The 17,998-nt window shown below is 42.1% G+C and overlaps 2 protein-coding genes across 11 annotated transcripts in view; one reads left to right on the forward strand and one right to left on the reverse strand.

The window, feature by feature from the left end:
- CLCN3 (chloride voltage-gated channel 3) overlaps positions 1-15,788 on the reverse strand; it is a 70,828-nt gene extending 55,040 nt beyond the window's left edge. For 2 of the 5 annotated variants that reach the window (XM_055701820.1, XM_055701844.1), the window contains exons 1-2: positions 15,632-15,788; positions 776-951 (exon numbers count right to left, since the gene is read on the reverse strand). In XM_055701820.1, coding sequence (XP_055557795.1) covers positions 776-935 — 160 coding nt within the window. In that variant the 5' untranslated portion in view covers positions 936-951; positions 15,632-15,788. Of the gene's footprint in view, positions 1-775; positions 952-14,932; positions 14,958-15,631 lie in introns of all 5 variants that reach the window. The other 3 variants (XM_055701830.1, XM_055701853.1, XM_055701858.1) reach the window with 3 other exon arrangements.
- A 1,264-nt stretch (positions 15,789-17,052) lies between these two features.
- NEK1 (NIMA related kinase 1) overlaps positions 17,053-17,998 on the forward strand; it is a 49,052-nt gene continuing 48,106 nt past the window's right edge. For all 6 annotated transcript variants that reach the window (XR_008731849.1, XR_008731852.1, XM_055708042.1 and 3 more), the window contains exon 1: positions 17,053-17,118. The gene's annotated coding sequence lies outside the window, so the exon portion shown is untranslated. The remainder of the gene's footprint in view (positions 17,119-17,998) is intronic.

Raw genomic sequence — 17,998 nt, forward strand, 5'->3', positions numbered from 1 at the left:
ACTTGAGGCTGAGCTTGAAACCAAACAAAGTAAGAGGAAGTGACAAAAATATAGATTTATGAAGTTTACTATATCTTCGACAGAAATTACTTTCCCTCCTGGTCCCATTTCTGACCACTGCTAAGAGAATGTCAACACTTTTTAATTAACAAAGCAGTTAATGGAGTGAAAGGAAAAAAGCTTTGTATTACTTCAGTGCTTTTATCAGTGCTCACAGTAGGACGTTTTCTTTGCAACTTTTTACCTAGTCAAAAGTTCAGCTCCTATGGCGTTTTCTGTTGCTTCTAACACCACCTCTACTTAACAAGGTTTTTTGCCTGTTTTACAGATCTGAAGCTGAATCAAGCAGAAATAAATCTATTTCTAGAAGTAACAATTAAGAGACTGTTAACTTCTGCCCCAAAGAAATAATGAAGACAGTGCGACTTCCAAAGTCCTGCTGCAGCAAGAAAGATCAGATAGCTGCAGAATAGCCATCTTTTCCCTACTTGACAGAAAGATTGTCATTTGCCAGAAGTAACTGCCTTGTATCAGAAGTCATCCCACACAATCTAACAGTTCAGCAAGCACACAGAACAACCTTCAGCCACTTTCAGGTTTAAAGCATCCCTCTGAAGGACAGATTAACCAAAGAGAAACAGCAATTAGTCATGAAAAAGGGTTGGTTCTGTTTATGAAAAAAAACCAAAAAGCCTCAAACCAAAAATCCAATGCCCACAAAACCACAAAAATAAAACCCAGATAATTTCTTAAGCTGAAATTAACATTAACTTACCAATCGATGCATCACCATCCAAGAGATTGTCATCTTCAGAGGTCTGAAAGTCCATAATTACACCTGCTCCATCTAAAAGCTCCTCATCGCTGCTTGCACTAGTTATACTGTTGTAACTGTTTCGATAGTACCCTCTATGAAACAGCTGCTCAGACTCCATTTAGCTGCTTTATAACCTATACAAAGAAAATGAGTTACTTTCTATTTGAATATGCAAAAAAAATACCGAGAAGTTTATATCAAATAAAACAATTCTATTTCATGCTTTGGGGAAAATATATTAAGGTCACAATACTACAACTTACAAATAAAGTAGCAGTAATACAGAACATTTTATATACAGAACCTTTTACACATTATTGTTTTTTTAATGGAATGATGTCTCCTTACCCCCTTCCTTGCACTCTCCTTATTTCAGTGTTATCATCATGCAAGTATTTCACTTGAAGCACAGGTGTTTGGAATGTACATGCCCCATGCGTATGAATTTGCATCGTACCATGGAGCTGGTGCAAAATCCAGCCAGTTTTAAGGTTAAAAAATTAGTTTCTTTAGTCATGGTACCTTTGTACTGTGTCTGCTTGGAGTGAAACAGATGGCAGGCTAAAGCCATAGTTCCGTGCAAACAGCTGTTCATTCTTTTGCACAGAAAAGTGAAAATTTAGAAGTGGAAAACATTTCAAAATCTTTGTGTCTACACAAAGCTTTCAAAACCCTTATCTATATGCCTTTTATTTGGTTATTTTATTTTTAAACAAAACGAGGCATTAGCAACACGTGCTTTTGCACATTCAGTATAAAACTAATACATCAAGTTTTCACAGACTCAAGCCAAGTCCTCCTTTGCCTTGTAGAGTTAAATCCACAGAAGTAACTTGGTGATTGGGGTGGGAAGGAGGACAAGACATGATCACATCTCGATTTCATACTCTTCTTTATCCAAAGAAGTTCTGTCTTTATAATTTCTCAAATATCATCACTTCTTATTAACATACAACAGCTCAACATGCATTTTTTCAGTAATAAGAAACGTCTCATTCCCTCCAAGCAAAGAAGATACCTCCCAGTCCATCTCCAAATCTCTTCCTTACAGCCTTTTTCCTCTACCTATCCACAAATTCTGTAAACATTCACCGTAACTGATACAAAGCTATATGCACTGTAAACCTCCAGCCAGCTGGCAGCAATAAAAAGAGGTAACAGAACTTCCAATTCAGACCCCTCTCCGCTACCCAGCTGTTGAGCCTTGTGAAGTATAGCTAAACTCATTGGCCAGTATCAAGAGTTACTAGTAGAGGTCAGACACAGCTCTCCCATACTGGCAAACAGCTCAGCATTCTAAGTTATCTAGAAGAAGCGGTGAAAAATGAAGCAACAAGGTTTGCTGGGTAGCTGCAGAAGGAAGTCTCCGCATTGTGCAGCTGGATGATGACATAAAATTCTGTACAGGTAAATATGAATGTCACATGGTGATGAGGCAGCAGAACCAATCTCACCTTATAAAGCAACAGGCTCTGACCCCATTACTACTGTTCACAAATGTACTAATAAAGTTACAAGAAAGAGCTCAGCCTGCACCAGCAGTCCTCAGATTAATCTGATACAAAAATTATCAGTTAAGAGAGAGAACTTCATTAAACCCCTGTACAAATCCACAGCTCATTCACACCTTAAATATTTTACATAGTGCCAGAAGTTCAAAAGGATTATAGAAGAGCTGAAAAAGGTTACAAAAGAGCACAGTGACAACGGAGCGAAAAATAGCATTCCTTCTACAGGGCAACAAAATGAACCATGGCTCTTCAGTCTGGAAGAGGTGTAATATAGAAGACAATACAATAGATGTCAGCAGAATCACAAGTGGCATGAAGAAGGTGAAGAGCATCAGCTGGTTTTCAATAGTCCCTACATGTCATAATGAAAGAGGTGAGGTGACAAGCAGAGAATAAAGGGCTGATTCTTCACACAGCATGTATGGAAGTGGTGAATACTTTGCCACTTTGCAGAAGTATGTGATGGTTCATAAAGCAGCCTAACAAGGTCACAGAAGACAAAAAAAAAATCATGAAAAGCTATTAAAGATGACACCTCTGGTGGAAATGCTGGAGGCTAGGAGTGCATTCTGGAGATGTGCATATGCTTGTTTGGTTCTTAATACTCTTCCCTAGAGATCTGCTATTGGGCAAGACAGATCCCTTCGGCTCTACTCATTCTCATTTCCTTAAAAAAGTATTTTGAATATTTACAATTTAAAACATACTCTCCCTTCAAATACATTTTTTCCATTCATCTTTATGTGAAAAATCTTATCTTCTACCATTTTTCAGACACTGTGGAAAGTTTCTTAACCGACAGCCAAAAAATTTCACACTGCCATATTATGAAGCATATCCTATTTGAAAACACAGTGGCTTGTATCTGGAAACAATGGAAGCATCTCCATTTTTTCCACAAATAGATCAGATCAATTTTAAATTTATTCAGAAGGTACACCTAAAACTGTTCAACAGGTACTAACTTTTCACTCACACACAGTAATTTTTGGCATTTCCAATTAAACAGTACCTACAAAGAACATGCCCCCAAAAAAGTCAGATCAAAACCAGTCTATTTCATTACTATGCTCACAGAAAATCCTGTTGGTATCACCCTGTCAGTACCAGTTGGGTACTATCATAAACAGAAGCCACACACAGAGCAGAAATGAGAAATTGGGACTTCCTAGAATTGATTCCACTTGCTGCATCATTGGTCACTTTCCTTCACCTGCTTCATGCAACGAAATTATATTCTAGACTCATCTACCAGCTGGCCTCCTGCTTGAGTGAAATCTTTATTACTTTTACATTCATCTGACTTTCTACATTCTAATGAGTTTTACAAGGAGACAGAACACTTTCCTGCCTTGTCCATAGGAACAGCACTAGAAGAAAAAAAGCACAAGACAAAAATTCCCCTGTAACACAATGTTAAGTTTTTGTCTGTTGTGTTCTCCTGTTGTATAACTGACTCTTTTTAGTAGTTCTTTTTCCACTTATTTAGTAATCTTTGCTACAAAGGAGAGAACAATTAAGAAGAAGAAAGATCACCATTCAGTTAGCAATCACAAAAAGTTGTTTCTAAATTTATCAAAACAGAGAGGCAGCAAATCTAGACCTCAAAACAACCGCTACTTTTGCGTCAAGCCCAGGCCTCCAAACTCAAATTCAAACTGCTCCAAAAACTCTTTAAGATCCTTACCGTTAGTGTGCAAAAGTGAGAAGTATCTCTCTTGTAAACCACAGACAGAAACACAACTAGCAAAAGCAATTAACTGAGTGAGGGAATGGACTCTATGGTGTTAACAGATGCAAATTAAGGAGGCATGAGTAGTGAGTTCTCTTTTTAATGATTTCTTCTTAGGTTTGATGCATATTGAGGCATGGCTAAAGTCAGCTTAGTCTTTAGTTGTACCCAGTTTGGAAGCCATACACAGGTTTTTCATCTAATCAAGACATTTTCCTGTAATTTTCTCAGCAGAAATATTTATTACAGTATAAAGGTGGAACACTGTACATGTCTTTTTTAAAAAAAAGATACAATTTTCTTTATATTGAACTGCACAGCTTCAGTTAATCTTACTATAAACCTGCTATTCAGAATAAGAGAAATAACACTCTCTTTGGATGCCTTTTAAATCACTTTAGATAAATGTCAGAACAGTGGATTACAGATATTAAATCTTCCTGTAACTGAGAAAATACTTTCAGACTACAGTGGAAGGGGAAGTTCCATCAATTAGTAACTGACAAACAAAACCAACAGACTCTCCGGAGCCAGACCAAGCACACTGTGAAGAATCCCTGCATCATATCTCCACAAACATGATTCCACATGCCAGCTCCTCTGGCACATACATGCCTGCAGTTACATGATAGGCACGATACTACAGGCCTTCTCTTTTTGTTTTGAAACACTACATGTATCCTGCCGCAGACATTGCCACTGACAGACCTCTCCAGCAGTCAAACAAAAGCTCTAATACCAAAACTATTCATTTTGAGGACCTTAACCAAGATTCCCAAGAACTGTACATCAATTCTCTAAATTTCCAGAGTCAAGCACCCCAACTGCTTTGCATCTGACACTGTGTTACAGATACTGCCTCACAGCAGCATGCAGCAAAAGCAGGAATGCAGGAAACTAAGACCATGAGGACGCTATTAACTGTTCAATAAACTTCACATTGGACTAAAAGTTTACTTCTTGAGAGCATGTCAGTTACTAAGTTTTACTAAGTTGTCCACCACTACCTGCAACTTGGGGGGGGGGACGGGACGGGGGGGACGGGGGCAGGTAAGGACAGGACAGCTTATGTCAACAAACAACAAGTTTCTTTGTGTGCCTTTAAGAAAAATGTTTGTTTAACAAACTAGGATACGAAGTCAGGGATGCATTATCTTGAGCTGTGTTAAACATTCAAGGTAACTTCCACGTGTACACTCATGTGACCTCAAAATGCTGTTAGCTGGTAAGACATCTGCCTTGCCTGAGTGAAGAAAATGGAGTGACGTGGACACAGAGAGCAGACACCTCCTCAGAAACAGATTGCTGGCAACAGCAATAAAGAAAAGGAAGAGTAAGGAATATTAGTTTGCTATGGTTACAACAGCCAGAAGAGAACGAGTATCATGCCTGACCCACTCTGGTGCAGATTATCCTTTGTGGATACTAGAAGAGGGCATTCATACAAGAGAGGCTGCAAATGCCTGCAGAGTTGTGAAGAGAGAACTAACCAGCCAACTTGCCATTTTACATCAGATTCATTTCACAGATTCCCTGCCCTATCCAAATGAGTACTAGAAGACAAGTGGGGAAAGAAGGAAGTTACTCAAGAGAAATTGTAAACAGGGAAAAAAAGCTACTGGCTGAATGCTAGCCAAACCTAGTGTCCTGGAAAAGCAAACAAAAAACCCTACACCAGAACCCCCATAAATGCTAGTTACAGTAAATATTTAAGTAATAAGCCTTTTTTTCAACCTAGACTACTGTAAAAATTGAAGAGAGATTGCAAAGGATTAATGTGAACATTAAAGATACTACCTTTAACTTATTTCTATGAAGCATCTTGATCCAGACTCCAGTCCAGATACCTCAGCAGACTCAAAAATGCTTCAGATTATCTTTGAAAAACAAAACAAAACCAAAAAAACCCCACAGTAATGCACTGTAAGAATAAGCAAAAGAAAAATCTAAGCTATATGCAGGAAGCCTTTGGAACAGGCAACGAACTTGAGTCAAGTCACATAAACAAGTCTTCTACAAAAAGACTGCAAAGTGAAGAAGTTGCAACTAACCTCTCACACTTCCATCACTAAGGTATTTCCAGGATGTCGTGACCCACCAAAACTCTCCTGCAAACTATGTCAACAGAGAAGCCTCTGGCACTAAAAAAATTAAACAAAAAACCTGAAAACAAGACAAAGCCACCAACAAAAACCACAAAACTAAAGAACAGGCAGCTAAAGCAGCATGTCTTACCTCTTATGACTAGGAACAGGGAAGAAAGTAACCACTATACAGCTATATTGAACTGTGAAAGATCTAATTAAATACAATGCAGGCAGGAACAGCATTGGTAAAGGAGATGAGCACAGAAACAGCTATTTTAGTAGGAGAAAAAGCATATAAGGCTATTGCAGTTTTCTGCACAGTCTAGTACCCCATGCACTTCTCTGCTTTCAAACACCACACATCCTGCTTATCTTTCAAGCTCTCTATATAAAAGGTCATGCAGAGAAGAGTCAGCTGAGCAAACCACTTCCAGTGCTGATAAATTTCTCTGGAGAAGACAGAGTAGGACACTAAGAAGTCTGATTTACAGGACATTTGTTGTCAGTCAACCTGAGCAATCTGTAAATCTTGGGTACGTGCTCTGTTGTCCCATAAAAAACACGTAAAACCACTTTCCTGTATCTCAAAGGGGTGGCAGGAAACAAAGGCATCTTAAATTTGTTATTTCCCCATAGGGGAGGGTGGAATGAAAACTTAAATATACTCTTCCAGATTACAAACCTTCTTCAAATAGTTGAAAGTAAACACACAAAGAACCCACCAACAACAAAAACCAAACTAAAAATAAACAAACCCAAAAAACCTCATAAACCAAACCAATAAAACCTCACAATTACTGATTTTAACAGAAGAGCTCTTCCCTAAAAATCAGTGTAATAGTCAATTTTTCTGTTCAGTACTAACAGCTAAGAGCTAAAAGACAGTCATCTGTTCCCTAACTCACACATACCTTCTTGCAAACCCTACATGAGGACATCTAGTGAGAAGTGCTATGCAGACATAAACCAAAAGCAGATGACATTAAAATTAATAATACAATCTTTACACATAAGAATGTGTTCTACAGTAGAGGAAATGCAGTGATAGCAACAGAAGAGTCATTTGCTAAAAATATTTTTACAAATATTTTTACAAAATTTTTTACAGGATTTAAAACATTTTTAACTAGCGAGAACCTTCCAGACTGATTTTGTTATGCAATAGTCAGGAATTCCATATACATGATATTATTAAAAAAAGTATCCAACTACCACACACTTTAAGAACAGGTAGATGACAGAAACATTCCCCACACTCAAAATCTTCACATATATTCCATACATGGGGGTATGTCAGAATGGCCTACAAGATGGAAGCAGTCCAGAACAGCTTTGAACACTTCATTCCAAACCTCCCATATTATGTTAATTTAAAATAATACAGTGTATTTTTTTATTTTTTAAATAAACCTGCCCTTCAAGAAGAATTGAGCTCAGAATCAATCTGACTTTTACAACAGTTTTAAAATAAAGACCATCTTGTGGCCACTCTTTCATCCTCAGTCCCACTAGCATCAAAATTACATTCCCATTTTATGCAGACCCAGCATACCTAGCCTCCATTTATTCATTTTGCCTGTCATGTGAAGAGAGTTAAGCAAGATAAGAACATTACTCATCTTCCAAACTCCAGGTTTGAAGAAGTAGTGAACAAATTGTGAGGAATTTCTCACTGCAATTTTTAGATCACTAGCAGACTATTTCTTCATAAAAAGGCTCAAAAAAATCTTACACTTGAAACCACATACAGAATGGGAAAGGAGTGAAACAGTAGCTTTCCTGAACTTTCTCAAGTCAGCTTAGACCACAAAAAGTCTGAAGGATGCCCAAGAACCCAAACTGTCAAAAATTAGGGAATACATATGCTAACCTTAGAAAAATAAATACACAGAAGATCATTCTCTGTAGCATTCAAAAATCCACCTGAAACTAACTTAACTGATGTAAGGAACAGAACTGCTCCTATGGCAGTTGTTTACTGAGAAAGAATCTTGCTCAATTTTTAGGTGATATTTAGAAAAATAAAGTCACAAAAGAACACTGTCAGCTTAAGCTATTTGAGTTTAAAAAACAAAATAAAACATTTGATTTTACATAGCAGGTACTCCTGGAATAGAAAATAAAGTTTCCAAAAACATACATAGGTAAAGCTTAGTCTACTTCCATTCACAGCTACTTCCAAAATAAAATTAATATTCATGAAGGAAAGAGACACACTCAAATATTCTTTAAACAAGAAAGAAAGCAAGGACAAACGCAGAAACACACAGACAAAACTACATGAAGAGATAATAATTGTAAAGCACAAAGACAATCTTCGCTTTAAAACTTTAAGAAAACAGATTCATATCTACTTTCTAGATTCTACTGAATCTTACCATTCTTAGTTATATAAGCTTAACATAACAACAGCCTGAATTTTTTTTTGCTTTTTGTGGTACATACCAATACAGAATATCACCACTAAATCTGATCTTCACAAAAGGAGAATCAATAATAAATATTCATTTTTATAGCACTCTATCATCTCAGCTTTACCAAAAAAAACCCAACCTAAGAACTGCCAGCCTAATTACAGGATGAATACTGAACTCATGCTTCTAAGTCATATGACTCCAAACATTAAGGGCATTGACGTTAGTTTGTATAAGGTATTCAAAACTACTTCATCTCCACTTTAAAATGTCTTAACCACCAAGGCCATGGCTACCCATAGTTGTGAGACTGAAGACTTGTAATACCTTACACAAAGATACTAGCCTACCTGATGGAAGGGATTGCTTCTTTCACATTCACCAAGTTACTAACAATTATTTTTTAATTGCTTTTAACCAAAACTGGCTGGATTAGCTGAAAACTCAGATTTAAATTTACTACACTAACCTCATTTATTAATACATTAGAAAAAACTCTGCCATCATAGTTGAAGAGTAGCCTCACACACACACACAGAGTGATAAACAGCTACATGAAGTGGTAAGGTCTTAAAGGGGATTTTAGTTAACAATTTAAAAAGAAAAAAAAAAAGCTAGGAACATAATCCCTTAGCATGAACCTGAACTAAATATAAAAGCAAATATAACTCAAAACCTTAAGTTTCACAGGCAAGTACTAATCCTTAGCCAAGTCATGGTAAACGACTGTATCCATGGTTGCCACTTTGAAGGAAGGCTAAAATACACACAAGATGTAGTATTTGTTTCTAAACTAATGGGTCAGTACCTATACCTGCAAATATTAGGTCCAGGAAAGAAAAGATGGAGAGTCACCATAGCACAAAAATCTCTGGTGTTCGTTCTGTGATCATTTTCAGATGAGAATAACACTGAAATTCCTTTGAACAACTGAAAGGTAAAATGCCAATACTCTTCTTTTGAAGGGCAGGAACTATGACTGTGGGTTCCATTGCAGACAATGTAACTTTTGTCTGTGGAGGCTTTGGCCACAATGCTCATTTTTAGTTCGATGAAATGACACAGCAACAGTGTGCAACCTTCTCTCCAAAATGCTTGAAGGACTTTGCTCCTTTTTAATATGGACTTGTGTTGCAGTTATCTGAGGGTTATACAAACAATGGAGCAGAGCTTTTTCACACCACCAGAATTACAGAAGTCTTGTTACTCATACTACTTTTATCTTTTCAGAGACATGCACTGAACAGTCCTTAGCTATTTGCACTGGTTCTTAAGTTCAGGGTCACACCCGAGTTGAGTATCCTTCAGAAAATTTCATCCAAGTTCAATACATTTGTATCTGAATGATCTGAAGGTACTCAAGGAATGAAAAAGAAACTTTAAAGGCAGTAAGACAGCATCAAGAAAAAAGGCTCTGCAAGCCAAGACAGAGAGCACATGAGAGCACAGACACCAGCAGAAAGAGAAGCACATGAAAAGTATTCATTCTTGATTGCCAAAATTGTAATTCAGGATTGTCAAATTGGAATCTGAAAACGCACCACTATTCCCAGTTTAACTCTAAGCATCTTCTCAATAACAGCAGCTACCATATATTTTTAAAGTCCTTGTATTGAATCCTAATTGCTTTATAAAAAACACACTAAAGCCCCTGACACCAAGAAAAAAAATCCGATAGAGCTCTCCGAAATACAGCACAGGCATGCCACTACTGCTTATGAAATCCTGTGGGGACCCCTGGTGGTTCCTCTTTATTTACTCTCCCCATACTGATTTTCAGACCAAAAAAAGAGAAGAAAATACCAGCTAATGAGGAACTCATTCCCTGGTCATCAAAAAATAAAAAAGGCTGGGAGCTCTTCTTGGTACGTGTAATAAACAGATGCAGAGCTATTCAAACTTCAAGGCTAGAAGCCCTGGCAAAAGGTTTGGGTTTTTTTCTTGCTCTGGATCCTCTCAAGCAGCAGTGTCAAGGCAGCAAGGTGAGGAAGGACTGAAGTGATCTGCATCAACACCCGCATCTGGCTCATGGCTGACCTTCTTGGCTGTACTAGACAGAAGTCACCTTGTTTTTGTAAATACAGTAGCCAACCATTCTGGTCCTTTTCAATTCTGGTCCTCTTCAAAGGATTAAATAAATAAATATATCTATTAAGAAAGACTTGTGAACCTCTGATGTTAATAAAGAAGATTGTTAACGGCTTGTTTGCGTTTTTTAACAAAAACATGTTTGCTAACCAAAGGAAATTTGGTAATTTTCTTTTTTCTTTTTTTTTTTTTTAAAAAGGTATTGAAACCCTAGATGCACAAACACCACCAGAAGTGAAATGTTCATGGAATCAAGTGTGTTAGCAGTTCTGAATGCACAGCAAGTTCTCCTCACTTGAATATTCTTCCCTCCAGCTGTAAAACCTGTTTGGCTGGTTGGCAAGTGCAACTTCTAAAATTATGTGTACTATGTCAGGGTCTACAAATGGTAGACAAGTTTCTGGTAGGAGGGTCTGGAGGGCAGTTATTACTGTTAAATAGTGGTATCAAGCTGAAAGCAAGAATCGAGATGGGTATTTGATGAGTAATAAAGAAATTGGCTCCATGGGACATTATTAATTTTGAAAATTACAGAAAAAAGATTAAGCAATAGACTTCTAGCTAACAGAGTACACAAGGTCAGTTACCTTAAATGTGTTACATAATGAGATTAGGTCAGTTACCACAAGCATGAAGTTATCAGGTTGATAAATCGAATTTATTAAAAAATAATCCATACTCTACCTATCCAAAAAGCGAAAAGGTTTTTTTTTTACTGTGGTAATAATGTGAATACTCAGTGCACAGGTTGTTATGTCTCCTCAAGTGTTCTGCAGTCTTACATGCTTTGTTGCCTAAGTTAAGAGACTATTCCCATTGGCACAAAACAGAAGAAAACTGGTAAGCCTGTAAGACCAATAGCGATTTTAAGTGTTTACTCATTCTTGAGTGCTCCATATGAGAATAAAAGTTTTCTGCAAGACAAGCAGCAAAAAGTCAAATAATAATTAAAAAACAACCTTCTATTTTCTTTCCCAGAGATAGCCCTTTCCAACATTTGTAGACTCACTTTTCAGAAACTGAAAATAAGCATGTTCAGAAGCATATGGAGAAACATGCTTTTCTTTTTTCCCCAAACACATCCATGAGACACATCAATAACAAAAACCTCAGGGAAAAAGCTGCAGTAGATCAAGAACTTCAGATATAATATAAAAACCCCCAAAAATCTGGCACAGAACACAAATTTGGAGATAGGAGTGGAAGGAACGCAAACACAAACTTATCTTTCATAAAAAAAAAAAAAAGTACTTCAATTTTAACTGTCAGGATGTCAAAATATTGTCACCTCAGTAGCTCTATCTGTTATTTAAACAAATTACTGAAGTGAAATTACATTTTTACTCTTTCTATTAGGAAAGATTTCTTCATTATACTGTATTGCAGTACAAACAAGCAAAATGCACATTTGAATACTTCCTCTTTCATTAACTTCTTAGAGAAATTTATCAAAATATACCAAAAATAAGAAAAAAAAATAACAGCAAGGGTTATTTTTACCAAAGGGTCTGTGCTTTAGGACTGAACTTAATTCACTTTTTAATTTACTATTCCTCCTTAGCCTTCCAGAGTAAGTCTACCCCTGTAACTAGAAAACCCAAACAAAATGCTTAACAAACAAAAAACTCTAATGTCTAGAAAGTTCAAGGGGCTAGACGCTCTGCAAGTCATTAAAAATAACCACCAGTACCCACTATGAAGTTACAAATTCTCTTCTTGCCATTCTTTCAGGAATACCTATTCAAGATCACTTACTACGTAATACAAGTAAGGACACTTCAGATGTAAACAGATTTACAACTATTTTAACAGTTTTGCCTAGAATCCTTTCTATTATGCATGAAGCCCAGCAACTTTGTCAACTCTCTTCCCTCTGATTATGACAGATATTATCAGATCATTAAGTGTGACCATTATCTCAACATTTTATGTTTTTCAGTTTCTCTCTTTTTAGAGCAGAGCACTTGCCCCAACAAATATAATTTTTTACAGTCTGTTTACAACCTTCTTATCAGAATCAAATTAAATGAGCACTGGTTTATCTAAACATTATTCTCTCAGATTACTTTTTAAAAGCTTCCAAAATGCAAAAGCAAGTTTCAAGTTAAACAGCTACTAAAATTTATAACTGTCAACTTTCCAACATTCTGAGCATCTTCAGTTTGCAGAGCCTGGCGTGTAAAAAGATGGCCTGACACCTGAACAGCTTCAGGAAATCAGGCAACACAGAACCTGCACTTTCACATTATGACATAAGGGAAAGCCTGACACAGGGAGCACAGAATTGTGAAATTGCTCTTGGAGCACGCAGGTGTAAAATCAAAATCTTAGTTTCGGGAAAATTAGCAGGGAGGGTGTGTAAGTGCTTTCACGCACATGCTCGCTACTGCTGCCGACTGCTTTCAGAGATACTGGGTTACTGCTGCTGCCAAGGAGGTGCCAAAGCAAGAAATTTAGGAATGTGCAACCTAGTGTCTGAGAATGAGGAAATTAACACTTCAAACAACTCAAACTAGCACTATTCTTTCTGGCACAAATGTCTTCAACAGTAGAGCTATTCCATTTTTTTATTGTGACCAAGTTAAAAAATATCCCTACTGCTGAATTATTGTAAGGCTTTACACTGAAAACTTGATCTGCACAGTAATACTTATCCACGTGCACATGAAGTCACTTAAATAAGGGGAGGGAAAAATATCTGAATGTTCCTAGAACGCCTTTTGGCAATGGTTGTGAATCTGGAACAGTTGTCCCAGCTTTAGTGCTTGCGTTCCAAGAATGCAACTCTGCTGTTCAAATAGCAAAGTAAGACACGCACTCACAAAGCACCCAAAGCAAAGGGGGGGGGGGGGGGGGGGGAGAGCCAAAGCGTATATTCAGTGAATGACAGAACATACACCATGCAGTTAGACTCCGCTGTTCATAGAAGCCAGCACACAGTGGGTTCTCACTTGCAGGTTACTGAAACATCAGTTTGCGACAAACATCAGGTGTGGAAGAAGGCACAAGAGGAAATACAAGAAGAGGGCACAAGAGGAAATACAAACACAAAAGAAAAACGCAGGAAAATTCATAAAGTGGCTCAGAGCATTGCAGTCATGAAGAACAAAGATCAACAGCTTCAAGTGTTTTTTCCCCATGGAGTATTTCGATAGGCTGCTTTTTATTACAAGTCAATATTAAGTGAAAGAGGACATTTACCCCAGGATTACATTAACTCGCAAGTATGCACCACAGAGAGAACGATGGTATTGTAAACCACTCACCGAGAGGATGTTGTAAAGATTTGGGCAAAGACAGCCTTGGGAATCATGGAAGAAGGAAAATATATTTCTAGAAATACTGAAACACACATTGTGCATGACATCTACTATTGTCAGACAAAGAATTTTTAGGACTCAGATACCAATACTAAACAGAAGCAAACAAAAAACAAGCTCCATTTTTCTGGGCACTATATACTTTTTATTTTCACAGGCACTGTGAGCAGATGGAAAGTCGTATTATTTTAAGCTGTAAGTTTCAACCTAATTGCAGTTTTCCCAGAGCAGAACCACTTCCCATTTTGACAACTCAGAATACAGAGCAGCAAGTTGCATCTGCTTGCCAACCAACAAGACATTAAATTTACATCAGTTAGCCAGTGAAAGACTTATCTTAGCAAAAATGAGTGACAATTGGAGAGCTCTAGGGCCTTATTTTACCTCACAAAGGTATGTTTCCCATAACACACAAATGATATTTTTATTTTTACATTACAGTATATTGAAGTTTCCTTAAATAAACAGTATCGATAACTATCTGCTTTCAAAACTATCACACCAGCACGTCCTTCATTCCAATAGCTGTTTTTGCAAAGAAGCATCAATGTTGCCAAGGGATAACAGAACATAAAACCCTGCACAGTTCCACCAAGAAGCAAGGCGTCCAAAAGCAAAAAGCACCAATACTTCTGATACTTAATCATGAACTTCATTTCTTTCACAAACTCTGTACCAGGAACCTCAGAGGTCCCACAACGTCAAAAGATTGTCCTAAAACCCAAATGATTAGCATTTCAGGAAATCTTTCAAAAAATATTTTTAAGTGGCTATTCTAACACAGTTTAGCACCAGAAACATTTTTAATTTGGTTTTAAGGCCTTGTTTTACTTGGTTGAGCACTTTAAAGTGTGACACAGCAAATTTACTATTCAACACTGAACACATCTATTTTGCTACCAGCACACCATTTCCCACTGTCACACTTGCAGCTGTTCATTTCGGGTGAGAACCGATACATACTTGCTTTACAGTCAGCTCCACGGTTCTGGATAGGGAAAGGAAAGGATTTTAGGTAAGCAGGGAAAACAACGCGAAAGAACGCCACCGCTCTACAATCTTAACCTCGCTGACGAGCACCTTCCTCACGGAAGGGGCTCCAAGAGCCCGCTGCCTCACGCTCCCGTGCAGCTGCCGCCTCACGAACCGAGCGGTCAGCCCAAGGCGACCAGCGCTTCCCCCCTGCTGCCGTGCGGCGGCTGCGAGTCTCCCCCGGCCCTGCCGTGGGCGGGAGCGCTACCACACAGCACCCACAGCCGGTAACAAGAGGTGACAGGCCGTGCAGGCCGCGGGGCGCTCCCCCTCACGCCGGCCCGCCCGGTCCGGGGGAGGCCGGCCCACAAGCCGAGGGATTCGTGAGGGAAGCACCTTGCCGGCCCCTTCCCTCCCGCCGGCCGCAGGGCGAGGGGGGCTCGCTGAGAAAGCCGTGCGGCGGCGGCGGCGGCTGCCCCCTCCTCTCCTCTCCTCCCCCCGCCCCGCCGCGGGCGGGCTGGAACCCCTACCCGGGCCCCGCTCGCGCCCAGGGCGGCGGAGGAGCGCCGAGCGGCCCGCTCGCGGCGCCTCCTGTCACGTCGCAGTGCCGCGGTGGCCGTCCCGCGCCGCGGCCCTCCGCCGAGCGGAGCGAAGGGAAGAGAAGGGAGGCGAGCCGAGCCCCGCCCCTACCTGTCCGGGTGGCGCCGCCTGCTGCTCCCCGCGGAGGCGCTGGGTCATCCTCCTGCAGCGGCGGGGCGGGGTCGCGGAGACGCCGCGGACACCGTCTCGGCCCCCGGCCCAACGGTCGCTCTGGCAGCTAGCCCCGCCCCCGCGGCCTGGGGGCGGGGCTTCCTGCCACGCACGCGCGCCGCCGCTCGGCGCCAGCCGAGCAGCCGGAGTTGGCGTCACCACTGCCGCCTCTACTTCCGGTTCCGGCGGTCCGCCGCCGATACGGGTCCGTCTTGTCCCGTCCCGTCCCGCCGTCCCGCCGTCCCCCGGAAGCCGCGCGCGCGGATGGGCGCGGCCTCCCTGTGGCTGCTGAGGGGAGCGGCTGTTAGGCGCGCGCCCCGTGGGGGAGCGGGGCTGCGGCTGCGCTGGGGCGTCGGGCTCCCTTGTCACACCGGAGGCTCCGCTGTAACGCGGGAAGCGGCTCTTTCTGGGAGGGCTGGTTACGGGCGCAGGCTGCAGCTCGCCGCTGCGCAGAGCGGGCGGTAACGGGGGAGCGCGAAACCGCCGTGCCTCATGCCGAGGGGATAGCGGTTTCCCCGGTGAAGGAGGCGGCTCGGTACATCGCGGCATCGCTTGGCTAAACCAAGACGCGTCAAACTCGAGGGGCACGGCGCGCCCTGACCAAGCCCATGCGCCGATGAAAGGCGGCGCTGGGGCTGAGCACGTAGCCCCGGTGCACCACCGGCCTGAGTCGGGCCGAGCCCTGTCTGGGCCTGCCGCGGTACTGAGGCCAGGAAGGAATTTACTCAAGGTACATGGACAGAACACAGGTTCCAGCAAAAAAATGATAAAACATCCGTAGGTTCACTTATATAAAAGGGTAACAAGACAAAACACTGCCTTGTAGCGTGCACACAGGGGAATGGATCGAGACAATTAGAAGACTGAAAAAAAGCGTTTTGGCTCGCGAACATTTGCTTGCACGCTCTGTTAACGCGCACTTGCACTTTTGATTAGGGAGTGGCGGAGCCCCAGGTACCGCCTGGGAGCCAGCTGCCGCGGGCGGCCCGGCTCTCCCGGGGCAAACCCCTCCCCGGGGAAGTCCCTGAGCAGAGACGTACCGCCGGTGCCAGGCTGCGCGGTCTGCTGGGTTGTAGTTGGTACCTGACAGATTTATAGTTGATTCATTATTATAATGATTATTATTGCTATTATTATTGTTTAATCCCTAAACGCAAGTCCCAAGGAGAGCGGGCGCCCCGTCTCCCCGCCCCGCCGCGGCTGCGCGCAGGCGCCGCCGGAGCCCCGCCCCCGACCGTGCGTTACCACGGTGAAGCACCGCTAAGGCGGGAAGGGCGGTCGGGCAGACCTGTTGCCCCGCCCCGGCACAGGTCGACCAATGGGAGATGAGTTGCGGGGCGGGCCCGCCAATAGGGGTTGGGGGGCGGGCTCGCGGCGGGCGTGAGGCTCCGTTGAGCGGCAGTGGCAGCGGCGTGCGCAGCGGGGAGGTATGCTGGGGTGGCGGTGGGGCGGGCCGGGCGTGGGGCTGCCGGCAGCAGCCGCCTGTCTCAGCCGCCCTGAGGCGGGGGGTTCCCAGTTGCCACTCTCGCCCTGGCACCGGTCTTGCCCTAGCTGTGCGGAGGCGGTGGCCTGGTGGGGCCCGGCTGGGGAGCGCGGCCCTGCCGGGCGCCTGGCCGGGTGGGGGCCTGCCCTGGGGCAGGTGGGCACTGCGCGGTGCTGCTTGATGGCCGCCCGGTCGTGGCCTAGCCGTGCGATTCGGGTTTGTCGCCTCGCTTTCTCGGCGCCGAGCGTAGGACGGGCCGTCTCGGGGTGTGAATTGTGCCCTGGCGCACAAGCCGCCTTCGTGCGTGTCCGTGATGGATAAAATGACTTCTTGTCCAGGGGCTTGGGAGGCCAACGCCCTGCCAGCACTGGTGGGCTTTCTCGGACTCGTATTTCTCATGCCACGGGTAAAAATAAGCCACCCAACTTGTACAGTATGTACTCTGTTTGACTGAACTGTACCTTACCATCCACAGGCTGCTTATTGACTGTACATATCTGCACAGAACAGCGTGCAGTAGGAGCCCTAAGCTATGCCTAATGCCGCTGGTTTAGCAGTAGTACAGCATAGGTTGTTTCATAAGCAAAGCGGGGGCAGGAAGAGAACTTAGTAAAGCCATGTGAAGTTAAAACTGAGACCCATCTACTATGTTTTACTATTCCCCAAAAGAGAATACTGATGTTGATGTTGAGTCTGTGGGGGGGTGTTTTTTGTTTTTTCTTAGAAGTGCAACTTGACACTCAGTTATCTGTTCTTCAGTGCAAAATGTTAAGATGCTAAGACACTTCAGGCCTGTCATTTTCAGTTTTTTCTCTCCTGGCCTT

This window comes from Falco cherrug, chromosome 1, assembly GCF_023634085.1.
Source record: "Falco cherrug isolate bFalChe1 chromosome 1, bFalChe1.pri, whole genome shotgun sequence".
Taxonomy (NCBI): domain Eukaryota; kingdom Metazoa; phylum Chordata; class Aves; order Falconiformes; family Falconidae; genus Falco; species Falco cherrug.